Source organism: Dendrobates tinctorius, unplaced genomic scaffold (genome assembly GCF_039654945.1).
Source record: "Dendrobates tinctorius isolate UK_male_01 unplaced genomic scaffold, ASM3965494v1 ptg000013l, whole genome shotgun sequence".
Lineage (NCBI taxonomy): Eukaryota > Metazoa > Chordata > Amphibia > Anura > Dendrobatidae > Dendrobates > Dendrobates tinctorius.
In genome coordinates this window covers 805,928-828,676 of record NW_027361681.1, presented here as the reverse complement: position 1 = coordinate 828,676, position 22,749 = coordinate 805,928, and the positions used below count along the sequence as shown (strand labels likewise).

At 43.3% G+C, this 22,749-nt stretch overlaps 1 protein-coding gene across 5 annotated transcripts in view; it reads left to right on the top strand.

The window, feature by feature from the left end:
• Positions 1-22,749, top strand: part of LOC141067728 (uncharacterized) — a 187,226-nt gene that overhangs the window by 124,417 nt on the left and 40,060 nt on the right. For 4 of the 5 annotated variants that reach the window (XM_073558161.1, XM_073558198.1, XM_073558169.1 and 1 more), the window contains 5 exons: positions 6,749-6,967; positions 13,672-13,749; positions 13,843-14,118; positions 15,124-15,342; positions 15,572-15,649. In XM_073558161.1, the coding sequence (XP_073414262.1) occupies positions 6,749-6,967; positions 13,672-13,749; positions 13,843-14,118; positions 15,124-15,342; positions 15,572-15,649 (870 nt within the window). The remainder of the gene's footprint in view (positions 1-6,748; positions 6,968-13,671; positions 13,750-13,842; positions 14,119-15,123; positions 15,343-15,571; positions 15,650-22,749) is intronic. The other variant, XM_073558188.1, reaches the window with a different exon arrangement.

Genomic DNA, 22,749 nt, shown 5'->3' with positions numbered 1-22,749 from the left:
GGCACATCAGGGGCTCTCCAAATGCAACATGGCGTCTGATCTCAATTCCAGCCAATTCTGAGTTGAAAAAGTCAAATGGTGCTCCTTCCCTTCCAAGCTCTGCCATGCGCCCAAACAGTGTTTTACCCCCACATGTAGGGTATCAGCCTACTCAGGTCAAATTGTAAAACAATTTTTGGGGTCCAATTTCTCCTGTTACCCATAGGAAAATAAAAAATTGGGGACAAAAATATCATTGGAAAAAAATGTGGAAAAAAATGATTTTTTTATTTTCACGTCCGAGCGTTATAAACTTCTGTGAAGCACTTGGGGGTTCAAAGTGCTCACCACACATCTAGATAAGTTCCATGGGGGGTCTAGTGTCCAAAATGGGGTCACTTATGGGGAGTTTCAATAGTTTCGGTACATCAGGGGCTCTCCAAACGCACATGACACCCGCAGACCATTCCATCAAAGTCTGCATTCCAAAACGTCACTGCTTCCCTTCCGAGCCCCGACGTGTGTCCATACAGTAGTTTTCTCCCACATATGGGGTGTCAGCATACTCAGGACAAATTGGACAACTTTTGGGGTTCAATTTCTCCTGTTACCCTTGGGAAAATAAAAAAAATTGGGGACTAATTGATCATGTTTGTGGAAAAAATATGATTTTTTAATTTTCATGCCCTGGCATTATAAACTTCTGTGAAGCCTTTGGGGGTTCAAAGTGCTCACCTCACATCTAGATAAGTTCCTTAGGGGGTCTAGTTTTCAAAATGGGGTCATTTGTGGGGGGTTTCCACTGTTTAGGTACATTAGGGGCTCTCCAAAGGCAACATGACACCCGCAGACCATTCCATCAAAGTCTGCATTCCAAAACGTCACTACTTCCCTTTCGAGCCCCGACGTGTGCCCATACAGTAGTTTTCTCCCACATATGGGGTATCAGCATACTCAGGACAAATTGGACAACAACTTTTGGGGTCCAATTTCTCCTGGTACCCTTGGGAAAATAAAAAAATGGTGACTAAAAGATCATGTTTGTGGAAAAAATACGAATTTTTTATTTTCACGCCCGGGCGTTATAAACTTCTGTGAAGCACTGGGGGGTTCAAAGTGCTCACCACACATCTAGATAAGTTCCTTAGGGGGTCTAGTTTCCAAAATGGTGTCATTTGTGGGGGGTTTCCACTGTTTTGGTACATCAGGGGATTTCCAATCGCGACATGGTGTCCGATCTCAATTCCAGCCAAAAACGTCAAATGGCGCTGCTTCCCTTCCGAGCTCTGCCATGCTCCCAAATAGTGGTTTACCCACACATGTGGGGTATCAGCGTACTCAGGACAAATTGCACAATAACTTTTAGGGTCCTGTTACCCTTGGGAAAATAAAAATTGGGGTGAAAAGATCATTTTTGTGGAAAAATATGATTTTTTTAATTGTACCGCTGTACGTTATAAACTTCTGTAAAGCCCTTGTGGGTTCAAAGTTCTCACCACATATCTAGATAAGTTCCTTGGGGGGTCTAGTTTCCAAAATGGGGTCACTTGTAGGGGGTTTCCACTGTTTAGGTACATCAGGGACTCTCCAAACGTGACATGGCGTCCGATCTGAATTCCAGCCAATTTTGCATTGAAAAAGTCAAACGGCGCTCCTTCCATTCTGAGCTCTGCCATGCGCCGAAACAGTCGTTCCCCCCCACATATCAGGTATCAGTGTACTCAGGACAAATTGCACAATAACTTTTGCTGTCCAATTTCTCCTGTTACCCTTGGTAAAATAAAAAAAATTGAACCTGAAGTATTTTTTTTGTGAATAAAAGTTAGATGTTCATTGTTTTTTAAATATTCAAAAAAATTCCTGTGACGCACCTAAAGGGTTAATAAACTTCTTGAATGTGGTTTTGAGCACCTTAAGGGGTGCAGTTTTTAGAATGGTGTCACTTTTGGGTATTTTCTATCATATAGACCCCTCAAAGTGGCTTCAAATGTGATGTGGTCCTAAAAATAAAATTGTGTTGTAAAAATGAGAAATCGCTGGTCAACTTTTAACCCTTATAACTTCCTAACAAAAAAAATTTTGGTTCCAAAATTGTGCTGATGTAAAGTAAACATGTGGGAAATGTTAGTTATCAAGTTTTTTGTGTGCAGTATCTCTGTGATTTAAGGGCATAAAAATTCAAAGTTGGAAAATTGCAAAATTTTCAAAATTTTCGCCAAATTTCCATTTTTCTCACAAATAAACGCAAGTTATTTGAATGAAATTGTACCACTAACATGAAGTACAATATGTCACGAAAAAACAATGTCAGAATCACCGGGATCCATGGAAGCGTTCCAGAGTTATGATCTCATAAAGGTACAGTGGTCAGAATTGTAAAAATTGGCCCGGTCATGAACGTGCAAACCACCCTTGGGGGTGAAGGGGTTAAAGGGGTGTTCCATTCCAATCCCCTACAGCTCCATACATAATGTACCCCATATAATACTCCATACATGAGCCCCATATATTATTCCATACACAATGAGCCCCATATATTGCTCCATATATAATGTTCCTCATATGATGCTCCATACAGTATATGATGGACCCCATATATTGCTCCATATATAATTATTATTATTATTCATTTTTATAGCGCATTTATTCCATGGTGCTTTACATGTGAAAAAGGGGCATACAAAGACAAGGACAATAAACATGAGCAATACAAGGCACACACAAGTACAAAAGGAGAGAGTACCCTGCCCGCGAGGGCTCACAGTCTACATGGGATGGGTGAGGATACATTAGGAGAGGGTAGAGCTGGTCATGCGATGGTTCAGTAGACTGAGGATCACTGCAGGTTGTAGGCTTTCTAGAAGAGGTGGGTCTTCAGGTTCCTTTTGCAGCTTTCCGTGGTAGGTGTGCTTCCCCCAGAGTATGGAGGAAGCACGGGAGAATTCTGGTATGTGGTTGTGGGAAGAAGAGATAAGAGGGGAGTAGAGAAGGAAATCTTGAGAGGATCGAAGGTTGCGTGCAGGTAAATACCGGGAGACCATGTCACAGATTTATGGAGGAGACAGGTTGTGGATGGCTTTCTATGTCATAGTTAGGGTGATGGACCCCATATAATGCTCCATACAGTACATGATGGTCTCAATATTTTGCTCCATGCATAATGGGCCCCATATAATGCTGATACAGTATATGATGGGCTCCATATATTGCTCCATACATAATGGGCCCCATATCATTTTCCATACAGTATATGATGGGCCCCATATAATGCCCCAGTATATGATGGGTGCTATATATTGCTCCATATATAATGAGCCCCATATATTGCTTCAAGCGTAAAAAAATAAATAAAAAAAATTAAAATACCACAGCATCGCCGGCTTCCGGCTCTCTGCACTGTGACTGTTCAGGCAGGGGGCACACAGATGTGGCATCATCGTGCCCCCTGACCTGAAATATCACTGAGTCAAAAGATGTGGAAGATGCCGCAGCGAAGGAATGGGGAGACAGCGAGTGGGCCCTCCCGCCTGCTCAAGGCCCCGTCCCTTGCCTGGGTGCTGACGCCGGCCCTGGGTGTGTATTATATTACATGGAGAACTATGGGGAGTGCATTTTACTATGGGGCACATTATACAATATGAATGACTGTGGGGCACATTATACTATCGGGAGGACTATGTGCATTATACAAACAATCAAAATCATTGTTCTTAGCAGCACATCACCCAATCACCCGGTATAAACTGCATGATACTCAGGCCCGGATTGGCAATATAACCAACCGGGCATTTTCCCGCTGGGCCGCTGTCACGTGGGCCACGGGCGGCAGCGACCGATCATCTGGCCGCTTGCCAGCTGCTGCGGCCACTGTTGCTCCTGCCGCTGGCCCTCTGCAGCACGGCGGTGATAGTTTCAAGTTCCTCCCGCACTGCAGGGAGATAAGCCGCCACGCCCCCCCCCTCGCACCCCATCCTCGCCTTAGCATGAGACTCCCTCCCCCCGCCCCCCGCAGCCACTCACAGCGTCGCACTCGCTTGCCTGCTCGCTCTGTTCGCAGGACCTGTGATGAGGTCACAGGAGGGGAGGAGTCAGGGGGTCACATGATCAGGAGCCTTTGTCCAGACCCCCGATCATGTCACCCCTGACTCCGCCCCTCCTGTGACCTCATCACAGGTCCTGTGCACTCAGCCTTGCCTCTACCGTCTGTAAGACTCTGCTTTGCTGTTGTCATGGTGCTGGTTGAGGTAAGTATGTGTGGGGTCAGGATTTACAGTGTGGATGTAGCAGAGCTGTGTGTGTATGAGGTGTACGGAGCGGAGCCGTGTGTGTATGAGGTGTACGGAGCGGAGCCGTGTGTACGAGGTGTACGGAGAGGAGCCGCGCGTGTACGAGGTGTACGTAGCGGAGCCCTGTGTGTACGAGGTGTACGGAGCGGAGCCCTGTGTGTACGAGGTGTACGGAGAGGAGCCACGCGTGTACGGAGCGGAGCCGCATGTGTACGAGGTGTACGGAGCGGAGCCGCATGTGTACAAGGTGTACGGAGCGGAGCCGCATGTGTACGAGGTGTACGGAGCGGAGCCGCATGTGTACGAGGTGTACGGAGCGGAGCCATGGCGTACGAGGTGTACGGAGCGGAGCCGTGTGTGTACGAGGTGTACGGGGCGGAGCCGTGTGTGTACGAGGTGTATGGAGCGGAGCCCTGTGTGTATGAGGTGTACGGAGCGGAGCCGTGTGTACGAGGTGTACGGAGCGGAGCCGCGTGTGTACGAGGTGTACGGAGAGGAGCCGTGTGTACGAGGTGAACGGAACGGAGCCGCGTGTGTACGAGGTGTACGGAGAGGAGCCACGCGTGTACGAGGTGGACGGAGTGGAGCCGCGTGTGTATGAGGTGTACGGAGCGGAGCCAAGTGTGTACAAAGCATACAAAGCAGGCTTTTCCCACGGACACAGGAGTACACGGCGGAGCCCCGAGGAGCATTTTAAAACACACACATGACGTTCCACCTGAAGTGATGTGCTGGAAGCTGACCGGAAATGAGATAATTTCTTGAGGCGATTGTGACGGAACCAGGAATGCTTCAGATCCATCACCGTGTCCTCCTCCGACAGCGCAGACAGCAGGATCGCCTTGGAATCGGGGATGCCGGCCATGTGAACGGATCATGATAGGTCCTGCACCGGGAGGCTCAGGTGGGCACTACAATGGGAGCCAGGCTGCTATAGTATCTTTGTAGAATCTTTCTTTATTTCTTTCTCTCTTTTTCTTTCTTTCTCTGTTCTTTCATTCTCTGTTCTGTCTTTCCCTCATTTTCTTTCTCTTTCTGTTCTTTCTTTCTCTCTCTAATCTTTCTTTTTTCTCTCTCTGTTCTTTCTTTCTCTTTCCTCTCTTTCTTTCTTTTCTTTACTTCTTTCTTTCTCTGTCTCTCTCTGTTCTTTCTTTCCCCTCTTTCTTTCTCTCTCTGTTCTTTCTCTGTCTCTCTCTGTTCTTTCTTTCCCCTCTTTCTTTCTCTCTCTGTTCTTTCTCTGGTCTCTCACTGTTCTTTCTTTGTCTCTCACTGTTCTTTCTTTCCCCTTTCTTTCTCTCTGTTCTTTCTTCTTTCTCTCCGTGTTCTTTCTTTCTCGCTCTCTCTGTTTTCTTTTTTCTCTCTCTCTCTGTTTTCTCTCTTCCTTAGTGCCAGTCAGTGTGCCCATAATGCCAGCCACTGTGCCCTCAGTACCAGTCAGTGTGATCAGCAGTGCTGAATGGGTGCGATTAGGTGTGGACATGGGTGTGACTAGTTGTGAAATGGGTGTGGCTGGGCATGGCCAAAATTTGCAGTGGCGCGCGCAGCGCGCCGCAGTCTTTGTCCATCTTTCTCTTCTTCAAAAGATGGGAGGTATGATAGGGGCGGCTATGACCAGGGGGTCTGGTTGCCCAATAGAGAGCAGTTCTGCCAGGAATTCTGTAATCATGCATACAAAAGGGGACAGAGATTTGGGAGGAGTACTGTACCTAAAAGCAATAAATAGGACTGAGCTGAAATACTGGGCACAGCTCTGACTACATGTTATATAGTCGTGTTAATCTCCTCTCACTTCTTGTAAACTACAAGTGTACAAAGATATTACCGTATATAGTCACCATGTGACTAGTGGGCCTGTGTAACTTCAAATGCCAGGGCTGAATTTTAGTCCCAGTCCAGCCCTGATGATACTGTATGGGGACAGAGTGATCTATTACTGATCGTTCTGTCCCCATCATTCTTTGTCATGCGGTGTAAAGAGGCAACCGAGCATCAAACGACTTCAATATTGTCAATCACGCTTGTTTAACAGCCTGAACTCAGTGCATGTAAAAACAACCGAAATTCTACTTTGTGATGGTGCAATATGTTAGCATTTGGTACCCCACTTTAGCCTTTTTCCCAGGGCTCCACTTAGTATAAAACCAGCCCTGCTTGTAGACATCAGGGAAATAGCAAAGGGGTTAATTTCCTCCTGTCCTGATTGCAGGGGTGGATCTTTATTTTTGGGTGGTGCTAGGTGTGTTAGGAGTCTTCATGCAGAAAGAGCATGGGGTAGAGCTCCTGCTGCAGTCAATTTGTGAGATCCTGGTAGGGAATCTACTATTATCTATTCTCATCATAACTCCCGTATTATGAAGTGTCCAAAATGCAGCACAGGAAAAAACACTCCCAAAGTAAGTGAACTCCCACCTCACTTTTTAAAAATAAATAAATAAATCCGGTTTTCAGCAGACACCCATGACTCATACATCTGTTTCTTTTAGGTGTTGAAGGAAACCAGTTTGAGAGAGAGTTCGTGTCTGCCCATAACATATACAGGAAGAAACATGGAGCCCCACCACTCCAGCTCAATCGGGACCTCTGTCGCTCAGCACAGGCATGGGCAGACCACCTATTGTCCATCCGGACCCTAAAACATAGTGGGACGGACCATGGAGAGAACCTGTACTACAAATACAGCTCCAGCACCAAGGAACTACCAGGTAATTCCTGCAGATACTAGATGTTACTGCACCAAAAAAGCCATTCCTTTTTATTTTAGCTGTGTGCTTAGGGTCATTGTCTTGTTGGAAGGTGAATCTTTGGCCAAGTCTGAGGTCCAGAGCACACTGGAAGAGGTTTTCATCCAAGATGTTTCTGTACTTGGCCGCATTCATGTTTCCTTCAATATCAACCAGTCGTCCTGTCCTTGCAGCTAAAAAACACCCCCCAGAGCATGATGCTGCCACAACGTTTCACTGTTGGGATTGTATTTGGCAGGTGATGAGCAGTGCCTAGTTTTCTTCACACATACCGCTTAGAATAATCACCAAAAAAGTCTATCTTCGTCTCATCAGGACAGAGAATCTTATTTCTCATAGTCTGGGAGTCCTTCATGTGTTTTTATCAAACTCTGTGTGGGCTTTCACATGTCTGGCACTGAGGAGAGGCTTCCGTCAGGTCACTCTGCCATAAAGGCCCGACTGGTGGAGGGCTGCAGTGATAGTTGACTTTGTGGAACTTTCTCCCACCTTCCTACTGCATCTGTGGAGCTCAGCCACAGTGATCTTGGGGTTCTTCTTTACCTCTCTCACCAAAGCTCTTCTCCCATGATTGCTCAGTTTGGCTGGACGGCCAGGTCTAGGAAGACTTCTGGTGGTCCCAAACTTCTTCTTTGAAAACCACAAAAAGAGGAAAAAAAATCCTCCAAAAAATTCAGTTACAAACCAGACAGGCCCAAATGCATCTGCACTAATCCAGGGTGCAGCGGACCCAAGTAAAATGGCAGCTGCAAAGGTGCATAAATACCAAATGAAACAGCCAGCCTACAATCAGGGATTGGCCGTGTGGTACACCAGTGCAGAAAAAATAATCTGCATGTGGCAGTGTTCACACAGGGAATGCAGGGCTTCTGGCTCACAACCTCTTAGTAACACCATATAGGGGGGCTGCCCAGTGCCAACTAGATTGCATCCCGTGTGAACAAAGGCCACAAGTTTGCAGAACCATTTGGGCCCAACTGCACCCTGGAAAAAATATAAAAAGTGCACAACAAACATATCAATATATGTAAGGTATTGGTTGATATTAAGGCCTTAATATGTAAGCTGACAAACTGCGTCAAAGTTCCTTACACTTGTCAGTCCCTACTCTAACATGAAAACCACAAAAAGAGGAAAAAAAATCCTCCAAAAAATTCAGTTACAAACCAGACAGGCCCAAATGCATCTGCACTAATCCAGGGTGCAGCGGACCCAAGTAAAATGGCAGCTGCACAGGTGCATAAATACCAAATGAAACAGCCAGCCTACAATCAGGGATTGGCCGTGTGGTACACCAGTGCAGAGAAAATAATCCGCATGTGGCAGTGTTCACACAGGGAATGCAGGGCTTCTGGCTCACAACCTCTTAGTAACACCATATAGGGGGGCTGCCCACAGTTGGGCAAAGCATACTGCGCAAGCGCAGGAGGCCTTTTCAATGCGCAAGCGTGGAAAAACTGCGGCATCTGTGATATTCACAGATCAAGATTACGTTCAGCAAGCCGAGGTGGGGTGGGGGGGTGGGGAAGAAGGCGAATAAGCCCCGCTCATCGGACCGGACTGCGGCGGTTTCCATACATCTCCACCAAGATAAAAAAGGTATTTATGCATCTAAGGTGTGGGGTCAGGGGGAATCAAAAGTCCTAATAGAATCCTTATGGGATGTACAATTGGGTGATATCGTTACATGATATCACTAAAAATGGATGATAGATTCCCTTTAATATCCTGTGTACTAGGTCACGTTACAGGGCTGGTTATTGCGCATTGTCAGCTCTGCTTCATAAAGAAATTGGCAGCACATCCACTTATCTGCGGCCAGATTACATTTAATAACATGAATAAACCTGTATGTGTGGTGGTGTAACAACGTATAAGTGATCTGTGTGTAATAATAGATGTCCTACTAGTATGCTTGAAAAACTTGACTATATATTAATGTATAATGTATAACTACGCTCAAAGATGGCATCACCTACAGGCGCAGCCTGGCAGATGTCAAGGTCTAATGGGCATGGGGGCCACATTGTGCTCTCCGCTTGGTAATTGACTGCCCAAAGTAATTGCCAAGGATCCGTACAATCCTTTCTCTCAGGATCTGATCATATGATGTTAGAGTTAGAAGGGACCTCAAGGGTCATCGTGTTCTATCCCCTGAACAATGCTGGATTCACTAAACCATCTCAGATGTCTGTCCAGCCTCTGTTTGAAGACTTCCATTGAAGGAGAACTCATCACCTCTCATGGCAGCCTGTTCTATTCATTGATCACCCTCACTGTCAAAAATTTTTTTTCTAATCTAACCTGTATCTTCTCCTTTTCGGTTTCATTCCATTGCTTCTCATGTTTCCATGTGCAAATATGAATAAGGATGACCCCCCTACACTGTGACATCCCTTCAGATATTTGTAGACAGTTATGAAGTCTCCTCTTAGCCTTCTTTTTTGCAAGCTAAATATTCCCAGATCAGATCCTTTAACTGCTCCTCGTAGGACGTAGTTTGCAGTCCACTCATCATCCTGGTAGCTCTTTGAACTTGCTCCAGTTTTTCAGTGTCTTATTTTTTTTTTAAATGTGGTTCCCAGAACTGGATACAATATTCCAGATGAGGCCTGACCAAGGAGTAGAGGGGGATAATTACTTCACATTATCTAGAGTCTATACTTCTCTTAATACATACTAGAACTGCATTTGCTTTTTTTGCTGCTGCATCACACTGTTGACTCATGTGCTGTCTGTGATCTACACCCAAGTCTTTTTCACACGTGCTGTTGCTTCTATTCCTCCTACTCTGTAGATTTAAGTTTTGTTTTTCTTGCCCAGACGTAGAATCTTGCATTTCTCCCTGTTAAATACGATTCTATTAGTCGCTGCCGATTGTTCAAACTTTTCTAGATCCTCATGAATCATTTCTGTCTTCTCTAGTGTTTGCTATCCCTCCTAGCTTTTGCTTCGTCTGCAAATTTGATCAGTTTGCCTTCGGTTCCCTTATCTAGATCATTTATAGAAATGTTGAACAACACTGGGGCCATGACAGAGCCTTGTGGTACCCCACTTGAAACACTTCCAGTTGGATGTGCAACCATTTATTATAAGTACGATCACTGAGCCAGTTATGAATGCACCTAACCGTAGCCTTGTCAATTCCATATTTGGTCATTTTTTCGAAAAGGATAGTATGAGATCATTTATCACATGCTTTGCTGAATTGAAATGTACTATACTGCATTTCCCTGATCCACTCAGTCAGTGATTCCATCATAGAAGGAAATTAGATTATTCTGGCATGACTTGTTTGCTGCAAACCCATGCTGGCGCTGGTTAATTAGTGTATTCTTATCCAAGTATTTACATTTGTGCTGTTTAATAATTTGGTCAAATATCTTTCCTGGTATAGAAGTAAGACTCACTGACCTGTAATTTCTTGACTCTACCTTCTTTCTTTTATTGAAGATAGGGACAGCATTTGCGCTTCTCCAATCTTCTGGGACTTTTTCTGTTTTCCAGGATTGTTCAAAGATTCTGGCTAGTGGTTCTGCAGTTTCCTCTGTTAACTCTTTCAGTACCCTAGGATGTAACTCATCTGGAACAGGAGATTTAAATTAGCTAAGTGTTCCCTCACCATCTCTCTGTTTATAGATAGTGTGGATTATTTTATTCCTTCGATGGCACAGTGAAGATCAGCTGATGTTACAATTGCTTTCTTAGAGAACACAGATGCAACATAGGAATTTAAAAGTTCAGCCTTCTCAACATCATTTTTGACCACTTCACGCTTTTCATCCTGTAAAAATCCTATAGCATTTTTTACTTTTCTTTTGCTTTTGACATACCCCCCAAATCCTTTTTACTGCTTTTGATCTCCATTGCAAGCCTTACTTCATTACTGGCTTTAGCTCTTCTAATGGTTGCCCTGCTTTCACTGCAAACAGCATTATATTCTTCTTTAGATATGCTCCCCTCTTTCCATTTGATATACATTTCTTTTTCCTTTTCAACAAGTGATTAAGTTCTGTGTTCACCCACTCTGGTCTCTTTAAATGCTTCCAATTTTTGCATATTTTCTGGATTGTTACCGTTTGTGCGGTGAGAATTTTGTTTAGCAAAATCTCCCATCCTACTTGGACATTTCTGTCCTTTAGAACATCCAACCATTGGACCTTTCCTACCTTCTTTCTGAGTTCATTAACATCTGACTTCCTGAAGTCCAACTTTAAATTCTGAGTCCTTGCTGCTCTTCCTCCTCTTGTAATCCAAAATTTGAGGATAGCATGATCGCTGCCTCCTAAATTCCCAGTCACCTTTACTTCCTCAACTATTTACTCCCTGTTGATAAGAATTAGGTCTTAGATTGCAGATCCTCTTGTTCTCTCTTCTACCTTTTGGAAGATTAAACTTGTCAGCAAGAGAAGATGAGAACTTTCTGGAACCATTACTTCTGCCTGAGAGAGATTCCCAACAAATACCTGGATAGTTAACATCTCCCATGATCATTATGTCATACTTTTTTTTAGAACAGAAACATCTGATGCAAAGAGTTCATTCATATGTTCAGTCTGTCCAGGTGGCCTATAGTAAACACCTACAATAGTGTAATTTCTGTTCTTCTTTCCTTGAATTTTTACTAAAACAGTTTCTACAGGGCTACCAGTCTCTGGAGCTTGGATCTCTGTGGAGATATGTTTTCCTAACATATAATGCAACATCTTCTTCCTTTTTGTTACTCCTGTTTCTAATAAATAAGTTGTAGCTTTCAAGGTATGTATTCCAATCATGTGCAACATCCCACCAAGTTTCAGTGATGCCTATTACATCATATCTCTCTTCCTGTGTTAGCATCTCCAATTCTCCTTGTTTGTTTCCCCTGCTCAGTACATTTGTATAGACAAATTTTATTTTGTAGTCAGTTTCTCTTGTTCCTTTATTTTCATTCAGCCTTTGTTGTTTTTGTTCTTTCTTTCCACTTCCAATAGCAAGGTTCTCAAAAATATTCATTAGCTGTATATTTTTTCCCTGTCGTATATTATCCCATCCCATATTGCTTTAGTTTAAAGCTCTCCTGATGAGTGTAGCAAGGCGTCTACCAAATATGTGTTTTCCTGCTTTTGTAAAATGCAACCCATCTCTAGCAAGCAGTCCATCATACAGGTAATTCACTCCATAGTCAAGAAACCCAAAACGTTGCTCACTTCACCATTGACGTAAGCCAGTTGTTCACTCGTAGAATCCCGTCCAATCTCCTTGGTCCATGTCCATCCAATGGAAGTATGAATGAGAAGACAACCTGCTCTCCCAGTACCTTCACTTTCCGGGCCTAGGTCTTCAAAGTCTCTGCATATAGTTTCTAGGTCATTTTTTGCTGTCATTTGTTCTACATGTATTAGTAGACCTGGGTAGCCGTCTGTAGCACTGAAGAGTCTTAATACCATATCAGACACATCTTTAATTTGGGCACCTGGAAGAGAGCGTACTTCTCGTGAGGTAGTGTCTCATCAGCAGATAGTGGCTTCCGATCCTCTCAGTAGGGAATCCCATACGACCACAACTCTCCTTTTCTTCTTCACCACAGTGCTTCTTTTTCTCCCTTCAAGAGGCTGCTCATTTCTTACTGGAGTGTTCTTTGTGGGTAAATCACTTTTTTGATGTACATTTTCATAGTTGTCCTGTGTGAGAGTCTGGTAGCTGTTCTTCAGCAGTATGGGTGCTGACTGCCTCCTGAGCCTCCTGCTTCTTTGGGTCACATGCTTCCAATTGTGTTGTTCTATAGGTATATAGAAAGGTGCTTCAATTCGAACATTCTGAACACTTATTTCTACTCTGTCATTAGCTTCTGCAGGAACACTGAAAAGTTCTTCTCTCGCAACATTCTGAAGAGATTCTTCTGCTCTGTCAAGGAAATCCTCACCTTCTTTCATGAGCTTCATTATAGCTATTCTCTCCTGAAGACTTTGCACCTTTTCCCCCTAACAGAGTCACAAGCTTGCATCTCTGGCACGTAAAGTTTTCCTCTGGCAAGTTTGTAAACATATAGCACACATTGCAGCACACCATATGGGTAATCTCCTTCTCCATATTGAACAAAACAAATTTCTGTGGAAATGCCGTAAAGGTTTGATGATTTCCTCAAAGCAGCTAGATCCAGCTACCTCAGACTCGTGGCGACTCTTCACTCTTCAAAGAATGCACCAGGAATATGCAAATTATCCCCCACAAGCTTCAATTCCTGATCGCGGGTAAGTTGGCCAAACCTCCATACACATAGGTCAGTCAGTCTCGTAAATCATGGGTTTGGCCAATTTTTGTGATCCACTGTCTTACTATCCTTAATCAGGCAGAGCATAATGCACTAGTGTCTGATTGGAAGGCATCTTTCTACAGCAGAAACGTCCGTCACCACTAACCTGTTTCAGACAAAATGAAGGTGATTATACAACAAGGGGCACCAAATTTTTAAGTTTAATGCTCTTTCTTGCTTAGACTGAAAATATTGAGAAGTCCTGTACTGGATATATAATATTTTGTCTAGGGGGACGATTACAACAGAGCCCTATGCCTTTGGAACATTATTCAACTCCTTCTGGGAGCTGTCACACTATGACTAGTTTCTCCAATCAACTTACTGTGGCCGCAAAGTAACATCTAAAATCTTGTCTGTCATCCCACAGGTCAGGAAGCTGTTGACTCTTGGTACGACGAAATAAAGAACTATGATTTCGCTAGGCCAGGTTTCCGTAGTAACACAGGTAAATCCCAAATCAACCCTTGAAGGTTTTTTGAATACATATGTTTGATTTTTCTCCTCACTTATTTGGCCCATATATTTTTTTTTGATGAAGGTCACTTCACTCAAGTCGTCTGGAAAGACTCAAAAGAAGTTGGGGTTGGTGTTGCGACGGATGGCAATGGTCTTTTCTTTGTGGTGGGACAGTATAATCCTGCAGGAAACATCACCAACCCTGGTTACTTTGAAAAGAACGTGCTGCCCTCAGGAACTGCCCCATCGGTGTCCGATAATGATGGTCCTGGCACCCAGTGGAAACCAAGTGCTAACAAGTCATCAGAACCAGAGAAGACAAATGATCGAAAGCCAGCAACAGGATTTGGCAGGCAAGGTAAGAAGCTCAGATTGGTAGGACATTACATTAGAGAATGGGTCTTTAATTGTTTAACGGCCTTTGGCTCGATCTCGAGCCATGATGACTTGATGGATGAACAATTTGTAGGAAGATTGATCTTGTGCAATCCTTGATAGGTCCACCAGGGTCTTCTCCGCCATTATTTTGATTGTATCATGCCATCAGGTTGCTAATCTTCCTCTTCACCTTGTTCCTTCTATTGTTCCTACCATGATGTCCTTCAACAGTGATTGGTCTCTTCGTATGATTTGTCCAAAGTTGGCAAGTAATAGCCATTCATGGTGGTGATAACATCCTCCTCCAGCACCACATTTCGAAGATGTTGATTTTTCTGTCTTGCTTCTTTATCGTTCAGGTTTTACATACATATGTTACTACAGAAAAGACCAGACTATGTACGAGTTGTGTCTTTGTTACCAATGCAATGTTCCTCAATTTGAAGACTTTGTCCAGTGACTTCAACAAGAAAAGGGACCAGAGATAGAGAGTCTGTATGTTCTAATTTTTTGTTGACCATGTGGACATAACTTCTTCAAAATGTCCTATCTTCTTTTGGGTTTTCAGACTTCTTAATAGTCCTATACTTTTTGGTTGTCTTCATCCATCTTGGTCAACTCTTTCAACTTTTCTCCAACCTAATTGCTCATTAAAGTTAAGCAACAATCTGGTCTTGTGATCCTCAGTAAGCAATGCTTAGCTTTTTAAAGATCACACTAAACAATGTTTGGCCAGCTACTATGTTCTCAAAAGTCTTTGGCCTCACCAGACCACTAATACCATAAGATTTTCCATTTACAGAGAATACCGGGCACAATCTGTGCATTGCAGTCTGTGCTCGGACCGAGTTTCACAGACGCCTTCATGAGCCCCAACTTTCACTATTAAGTCATGAACTTCCCATGGTCTGAGATCTTAATGATCAAGGTGGAGATTGCCTACTTTATCAGTGTGGTCATCATTACATATTGTCCTATTTTTCAGCAGTAAAACTTAGCAGTTTTGAGCAAGAAGCATTGGACACCCACAATAAGTATCGACGATTACATGGGGCACCACCTCTACAGCTGACCAGGGAATTGTGTGAATCTAGTCAGAAATGGGCTGACCACCTTCTGTCAATCAATGCACTACAGCACAGCAACACCAACCATGGCGAGAACCTGTGGTACAAGTGGAACTCAAATGTGAGAGACGCATCTGGTAAGAAATTGCCATCAGAAAGATGACTTCTTTCCAATGTTTTTTCAAAAAGGAGTTTCTGAAATTTTGGGGCAGGTTTAGGAAATATGATCCCCCTTTAATTAATAAAGGGGTTGGGCTCCACCTTTGAAGTCCTAAAATTACATGGAGTGCCTGTAATACCACAAAATCCCAACTATTGTCCTTTTGAAGACGCGAGACGCTTATTTTCTTTTTTCTAATTCTTCAGGTTCTGAGGTTGTGGATACTTGGTACAACGAGATAAAGGACTACAATTTTAGCAAGCCTGGCTTCCAGTCCAACACAGGTGAAAGTCCAGCATGTATTAACCAGTATGTTTAGAACTGTTTAGCCTGGTATTTATGGCACATGTACTTCTCAATCAATATACAGCTCATCTATTAATAAAGTGCAAAATTTAAGTACTGTATATACTAGAGTATAAGCCGACCCGAGTATAAGTCAAGGCACCTAATTTTGCCACGAAAAAGTGGGAAAACTTATTGACTTGAATATAAGCTGGGTATCCATTGTCCCCTCATCTCCATCCTGTTATGCATGGCCATCTCATCCCTATCCTTGTATGCGTGGCCATCTCATCCCTATACTTGTATGCGTGGCCATCTCATCCCCATCCTTGTATGCGTGGCCATCTCATCCCCATCCTTGTATGCGTGGCCATCTCATCCCCATCCTTGTATGCGTGGCCATCTCATCCCCATCCTTGTATGCGTGGCCATCTCATCCCCATCCTTGTATGCGTGGCCATCTCATCCCCATCCTTGTATGCGTGGTCATCTCATCCCCATCCTTGTATGCGTAGCCATCTCATCCCCATCCTTGTATGCATAGCCCCTTCATCCCCATCCTTGTATGCATGGCCATCTCATCCATATCCTGGTATGCATGGTTCTTCATCCCTATCCTTGTATGTATGGCCCCCATCAGAAAAGCATAAAAAAAATAAATAACCCATCCTACTTACCGTCCTTGCACTCCCTCGCAGCATCTCGTTCCAGTGCCAGCAGCTGCAGCGACCGGGCGATCACGTGTCCCTGCTACTTAAAGGAATGAGTATTCAGTGAGCCCCACGCCTATGGGAGTGGAGAGAGATGAGTATTCAATTTCATGCAGCCGCTCCGGCCCCTGTTGGACACTGTTCGTGCTATTACAGAAAAATGAATATTCACTGCCAGCGCAATGAATATTAATTTCTCTTTAGCAGCAAGCACAGGAGTTGGCCACAGCCACCAACTCCTGCCTCATGTGACACGCTGCTCCCCCTCCATCTTCTGAGACAATGACTCGAGTATGCGCTGAGGAGGGGCGTTTTCGGCACAAAAAAAATGTGCTGAAAAATGCGGCTTATACTCTAAATATATACGGTATTTAATATGCATGAATAAAATCACCCTGCAAGTAATGATATATATCAAAGGTCTAAGGATGATACACATTTTAATTCCCTGTTACTGATTTGTGCTTTGGGTACCATGTAATGGTTAGGGCCAAGGACTTATCTTGATGGCTTCCATTACTTTTACTTGCAGTACCACTTTTCACCACTGTTCTGAGCAAGAAACTTGTATAGACCCAATGAAACAGTGCCCCTCTCTTTATAAAGAAGAGAGCTGATTCAGTTAGTCATTTGTGTAGCACTGTATGTGTCCCTTAAAAATGGGAGACTTATTATAAATCTGGTCCCCTTAATGTAACAACATCAATTAATTATAAATGCAATTTGCATATTTTTCAATGTATTTTATTTGTAAACTATAATTATGGCATAAAAATTATGCACAGATGGAAATGATCTGCAGGCAAGTGGTGTAACATGAAGCTCCTAAGTCCAAAAGTCTGTAGCCTTCCCCAATTATCATGTGCCATTTATATTACTGGGATCTTATATTTCAATAGTCTTTTGGTCCTCATAAACAATGGGGTCAAGATACAGCAGCTAGTTCGCTTGTGGTATAGCATTTATTTTCTTAACCGACCTTTGAATTTGTGATATGCTAGTGATCATGACCACAATCAATAGGACTTTGCACTGACTTTATAGCTGATGAGTTCAGTGTGCATTAAGAATTTGCAAAACCACTCCTTCATGATTATCATCTTGCATAAATTGGTGGGTGATCACCTAACATATTAGCTAAATGCTCATTCGTTGGGTGATTGACTCTTTCATGCAGCCATAAAAATCATTCACTGTAGCACATCACCCTGTGCAAACAGTGGATGTGCTGCCAACATCATAATGCTGAACAACAATCATTCAATGTTCTGAAAGCGGCCTGTCTAAATGGACCATTACATATACTGCTCCTGAGTTACATCCTGTGTTATACCACAGAGCTGCACTCACTATTCTGCTGGTGCAGTCACTGTGTACATACATTACTGATCCTGCACTGATCCTGAGTTACATCCTGTATTACACCCCAGAGCTGCACTCACTATTCTGCTGGTGCACTCACTGTGTACATACATTACTGCTCCTGAGTTACATCCTGTATTATACCCCAGAGCTGCACTCACTATTCTGCTGGCTGGTGCAGTCACTGTGTACATACATTACATTACTGATCCTGTACTGATCCTGAGTTACATTCTGTATTATACCACAGAGCTGCACTCACTATTCTGCTGGTGCAGTCACTGTGTAAATACATTACATTACTTATCCTGTACTGATCTTGAGTTACATCCTGTGTTATACCACACAGCTGCACTCACTATTCTGCTGGTGCACTCACTGTGTACATACATTACATTACTGATCCTGAGTTACATCCTGTATTATACCCCAGACCTGCACTCACTATTCTGCTGGTGCAGTCATTGTGTACATGCATTACATTACTGATCTTGTACTGATCCTGAGTTACATCCTGTATTATACTCCAGAGGTGCACTCACTATTCTGCTGGTGCAGTCACTGTGTACATACATTATATTACTGATCCTGAGTTACATCCTGTATTATACTCCAGAGCTGAACTCACTATTCTGCTAGTGGAGTCACTGTGTACATACATTACATTACTTATCCTGCACTGATCCTGAGTTACATCCTGTATTATACTCCAGAGCTGCACTCACTATTGTGCTGGTGCAGTCACTGTGTACATACATTACTGATCCGGAGTTACATCCTGTATTACACCCCAGAGCTGCACTCACTATTCTGCTGGTGCAGTCACTGTGTACATACATTACTGATCCTGTACTGATCCTGAGTTACATCCTGTATTATACCCCAGAACTGCACTCACTATTCTGCTGGTGCAGTCACTGTGTACATACATTACTGATCCTGAGTTACATCCTGTATTACACCCCAGAGCTGCACTCACTATTCTGCTGGTACAGTCACTGTGTACATACATTACTGATCCTGTACTGATCCTGAGTTACATCCTGTATTATACCCCAGAGCTGCACTCACTATTCTGGCTGGTGCAGACACTGTGTACATACATTACATTACTGATCCTGAGTTACATTCTGTATTATACCACAGAGCTGCACTCACTATTCTGCTGGTGCAGTCACTGTGTAAATACATTACATTACTTATCCTGTACTGACCCTGAGTATATCCTGTATTATACCCCAGAGTTGCACTCACTATTCTGCTGGCGCAGTCAATGTGTACAAACATTACTGATCCTGTATTGATCCTGAGTCACATCCTGTATTATACCCTAGAGCTGCACTCACTATTCTGCTGGTGCAGTCACTGTGTACATACATTACATTACTGATCCTGAGTTAAATCCTGTATTATACTCCAGAGCTTCACTCACTATTCTGCTGGTGCAGTCACTGTGTACATTCATTACTTTACTGATCCTGAGTTACATCCTGTATTATACTCCAGAGCTTCACTCACTATTCTGCTGGTGCAGTCACTGTGTACATACATTACATTACTGATCCTGAGTTACATCCTGTATTATACTCCAGAGCTGCACTCACTATTCTGCTGGTGCAGTCACTGTGTACATACATTACTGATCCTGAGTTACATCCTTTATTATACCCCAGAGCTGCACTCACTGTTCTGCTGGTGCAGTCAATGTGTACATACATTACACTTCTTATCCTGTACTGATCCTAAGTCACATCCTGTATTATACTCCAGAGCTGCACTCACTATTCTGCTGGTGCAGTCACTGTGTACATGCATTACATTACTGATCCTGTACTGATCCTGAGTTACATCTTGTATTATACTGCAGAGTTGCACTCACTATTCTGCTGGTGTAGTCACTGTGTACATACATTACTGATCCTGTACTGATCCTGAGTTACAACCTGTATTATACTCCACAGCTGCACTCACTGTGTACATACATTACATTACTGATCCTGTACTGATCCTGAGTTACCTCCTGTATTATACTCCAGAGCTGCAGTCACTATTCTGCTGGTGCAGTCACTGTGTACATACATTACATTACTGATCCTGAGTTACATCCTGTATTATACTCCAGAGCTCCACTCACTATTCTGCTGGTGCAGTCACTGTGTACATACATTACATTACTGATCCTGAGTTACATCCTGTATTATACTCCAGAGCTGCACTCACTATTCTGCTGGTGCAGTCACTGTGTACATACATTACTTATCCTGTACTGGTCCTGAGTTATGTCCTGTATTATACTCCAGAGCTGCACTCACTATTCTGTTGGTGCAGTCACTGTGTACATATATTACATTACTTATCCTGTACTCCTGTATTGATCCGGAGTCACATCCTGTATTATACCCTAGAGCTGCACTCACTATTCTGTTGGTGCAGTCACTGTGTACATACATTACATTACTGATCCTGACTTACATCCTGTATTATACTCCAGAGCTTCACTCACTATTCTGCTGGTGCAGTCACTGTGTACATACATTACTTATCCTGTACTGGTCCTGAGTTATGTCCTGTATTATACTCCAGAGCTGCACTCACTATTCTGTTGGTGCAGTCACTGTGTACATACATTACATTACTTATCCTGTACTCCTGTATTGATCCTGAGTCACATCCTGTATTATACCCTAGAGCTGCACTCACTATTCTGCTGGTGCAGTCACTGTGTACATATATTACATCACTGATCCTGACTTACATCCTGTATTATACTCCAGAGCTTCACTCACTATTCTGCTGGTGCAGTCACTGTGTACATACATTACATTACTGATCCTGAGTTACATCCTGTATTATACTCCAGAGCTGCACTCACTATTCTGCTGGTGCAGTCACTGTGTACATACATTACTGATCCTGTACTGATCCTAAGTTACATCCTGTATTATACCGCAGAGTTGCACTCACTATTCTGCTGGTGCAGTCACTGTGTACATACAGTACTGATCCTGAGTTACATCCTGTATTATACCCCAGAGCTGCACTCACTATTCTGCTGGTGAAGTCACTGTATACATACATTACATTACTGATCCTGTACTGATCCTAAGTTACATCTTGTATTATACCGCAGAGCTGCACTCACTATTCTGCTGGTGCAGTCACTGTGTACATACATTGCTGATCCTGTACTGATCCTGAGTTACATCCTGTATTATACCCCAGAGCTGCACTCACTATTCTGCTGGTGAAGTCACTGTGTACATACATTACATTACTGATCCTGTACTGCTCCTGAGTTACATCCTGTATTATACCCCAGAGCTGCACTCAATATTCTGCTGGCTGGTGCAGTCACTGTGTACATTCATTACATTACTGATCCTGTACTGATCCTGAGTTACATTCTGTATTATACCACAGAGCTGCACTCACTATTCTGCTGGTGCAGTCACTGTGTAAATAAATTACATTACTTATCCTGTACTGACCCTGAGTATATCCTGTATTATACTCCAGAGCTGCACTCACTATTCTGCTGGTGCAGTCACTGTGTACATACATTACTGATCCTGTACTGATCCTGAGTTACATCCTGTATTATACTCCAGAGGTGCACTCACTATTCTGCTGGTGCAGTCACTGTGTACATACATTATGTTACTGATCCTGAGTTACATCCTGTATTATACCCCAGAGCTGCACTCACTATTCTGCTGGTGCAGTCAATGCGTACATACATTACTGATCCTGAGTTACATCCTGTATTATACCCCAGATCTGCACTCACTATTCTGCTGGTGCAGTCACTGTGTACATACATTACATTACTTATGCTGTACTCCTGTACTGATCCTGAGTTACATCCTGTATTATACCCCAGAGCTGCACTCACTATTCTGCTGCTGCAGTCACTGTGTACATACATTACATTACTGCTCCTGAGTTACATCCTGTATTATACCCCAGAGCTGCACTCACTATTCTGCTGGCTGGTGCAGTCACTGTGTACATTCATTACATTACTGATCCTGTACTGATCCTGAGTTACAATCTGCATTATACCACAGAGCTGCACTCACTATCCTGCTGGTGCAGTCACTGTGTAAATACATTACATTACTGATCCTGTACTGATCCTGAGTTACATCCTGTATTATATTCCAGAGCTGCACTCACTATTCTGCTGGTGCAGTCACTGTGTACATACATTACACCTCTTATCCTGTACTGATCCTAAGTCACATCCTGTATTATACTCCAGAGCTGCACTCACTATTCTGCTGGTGCAGTCACTGTGTACATGCATTACATTACTGATCCTGTACGGATCCTGAGTTACATCTTGTATTATACTGCAGAGTTGCACTCACTATTCTGCTGGTGCAGTCACTGTGCACATACATTACTGATCCTGCACTGATCCTGAGTTACAACCTGTATTATACTCCAGAGCTGCACTCACTGTGTACATACATTACATTACTGATCCTGTACTGATCCTGAGTTACCTCCTGTATTATACTCCAGAGCTGCAGTAACTATTCTGCTGGTGCAGTCACTGTGTACATACATTACATTACTGATCCTGAGTTACATCCTGTATTATACTCCAGAGCTCCACTCACTATTCTGCTGGTGCAGTCACTGTGTACATACATTACATTACTGATCCTGAGTTACATCCTGTATTATACTCCAGAGCTGCACTCCCTATTCTGCTGGTGCAGTCACTGTGTACATACATTACTTATCCTGTACTGGTCCTGAGTTATATCCTGTATTATACTCCAGAGCTGCACTCACTATTCTGCTGGTGCAGTCACTGTGTACATACATTAAATTACTGATCCTGTACTGATCCTGAGTTACATTCTGTATTATACCCCAGATCTGCACTCACTATTCTGCTGGTGCAGTCACTGTGTACATACATTACATTACTTATGCTGTACTCCTGTACTGATCCTGAGTTACATCCTGTATTATACCCCAGAGCTGCACTCACTATTCTGCTGGCTGGTGCAGTC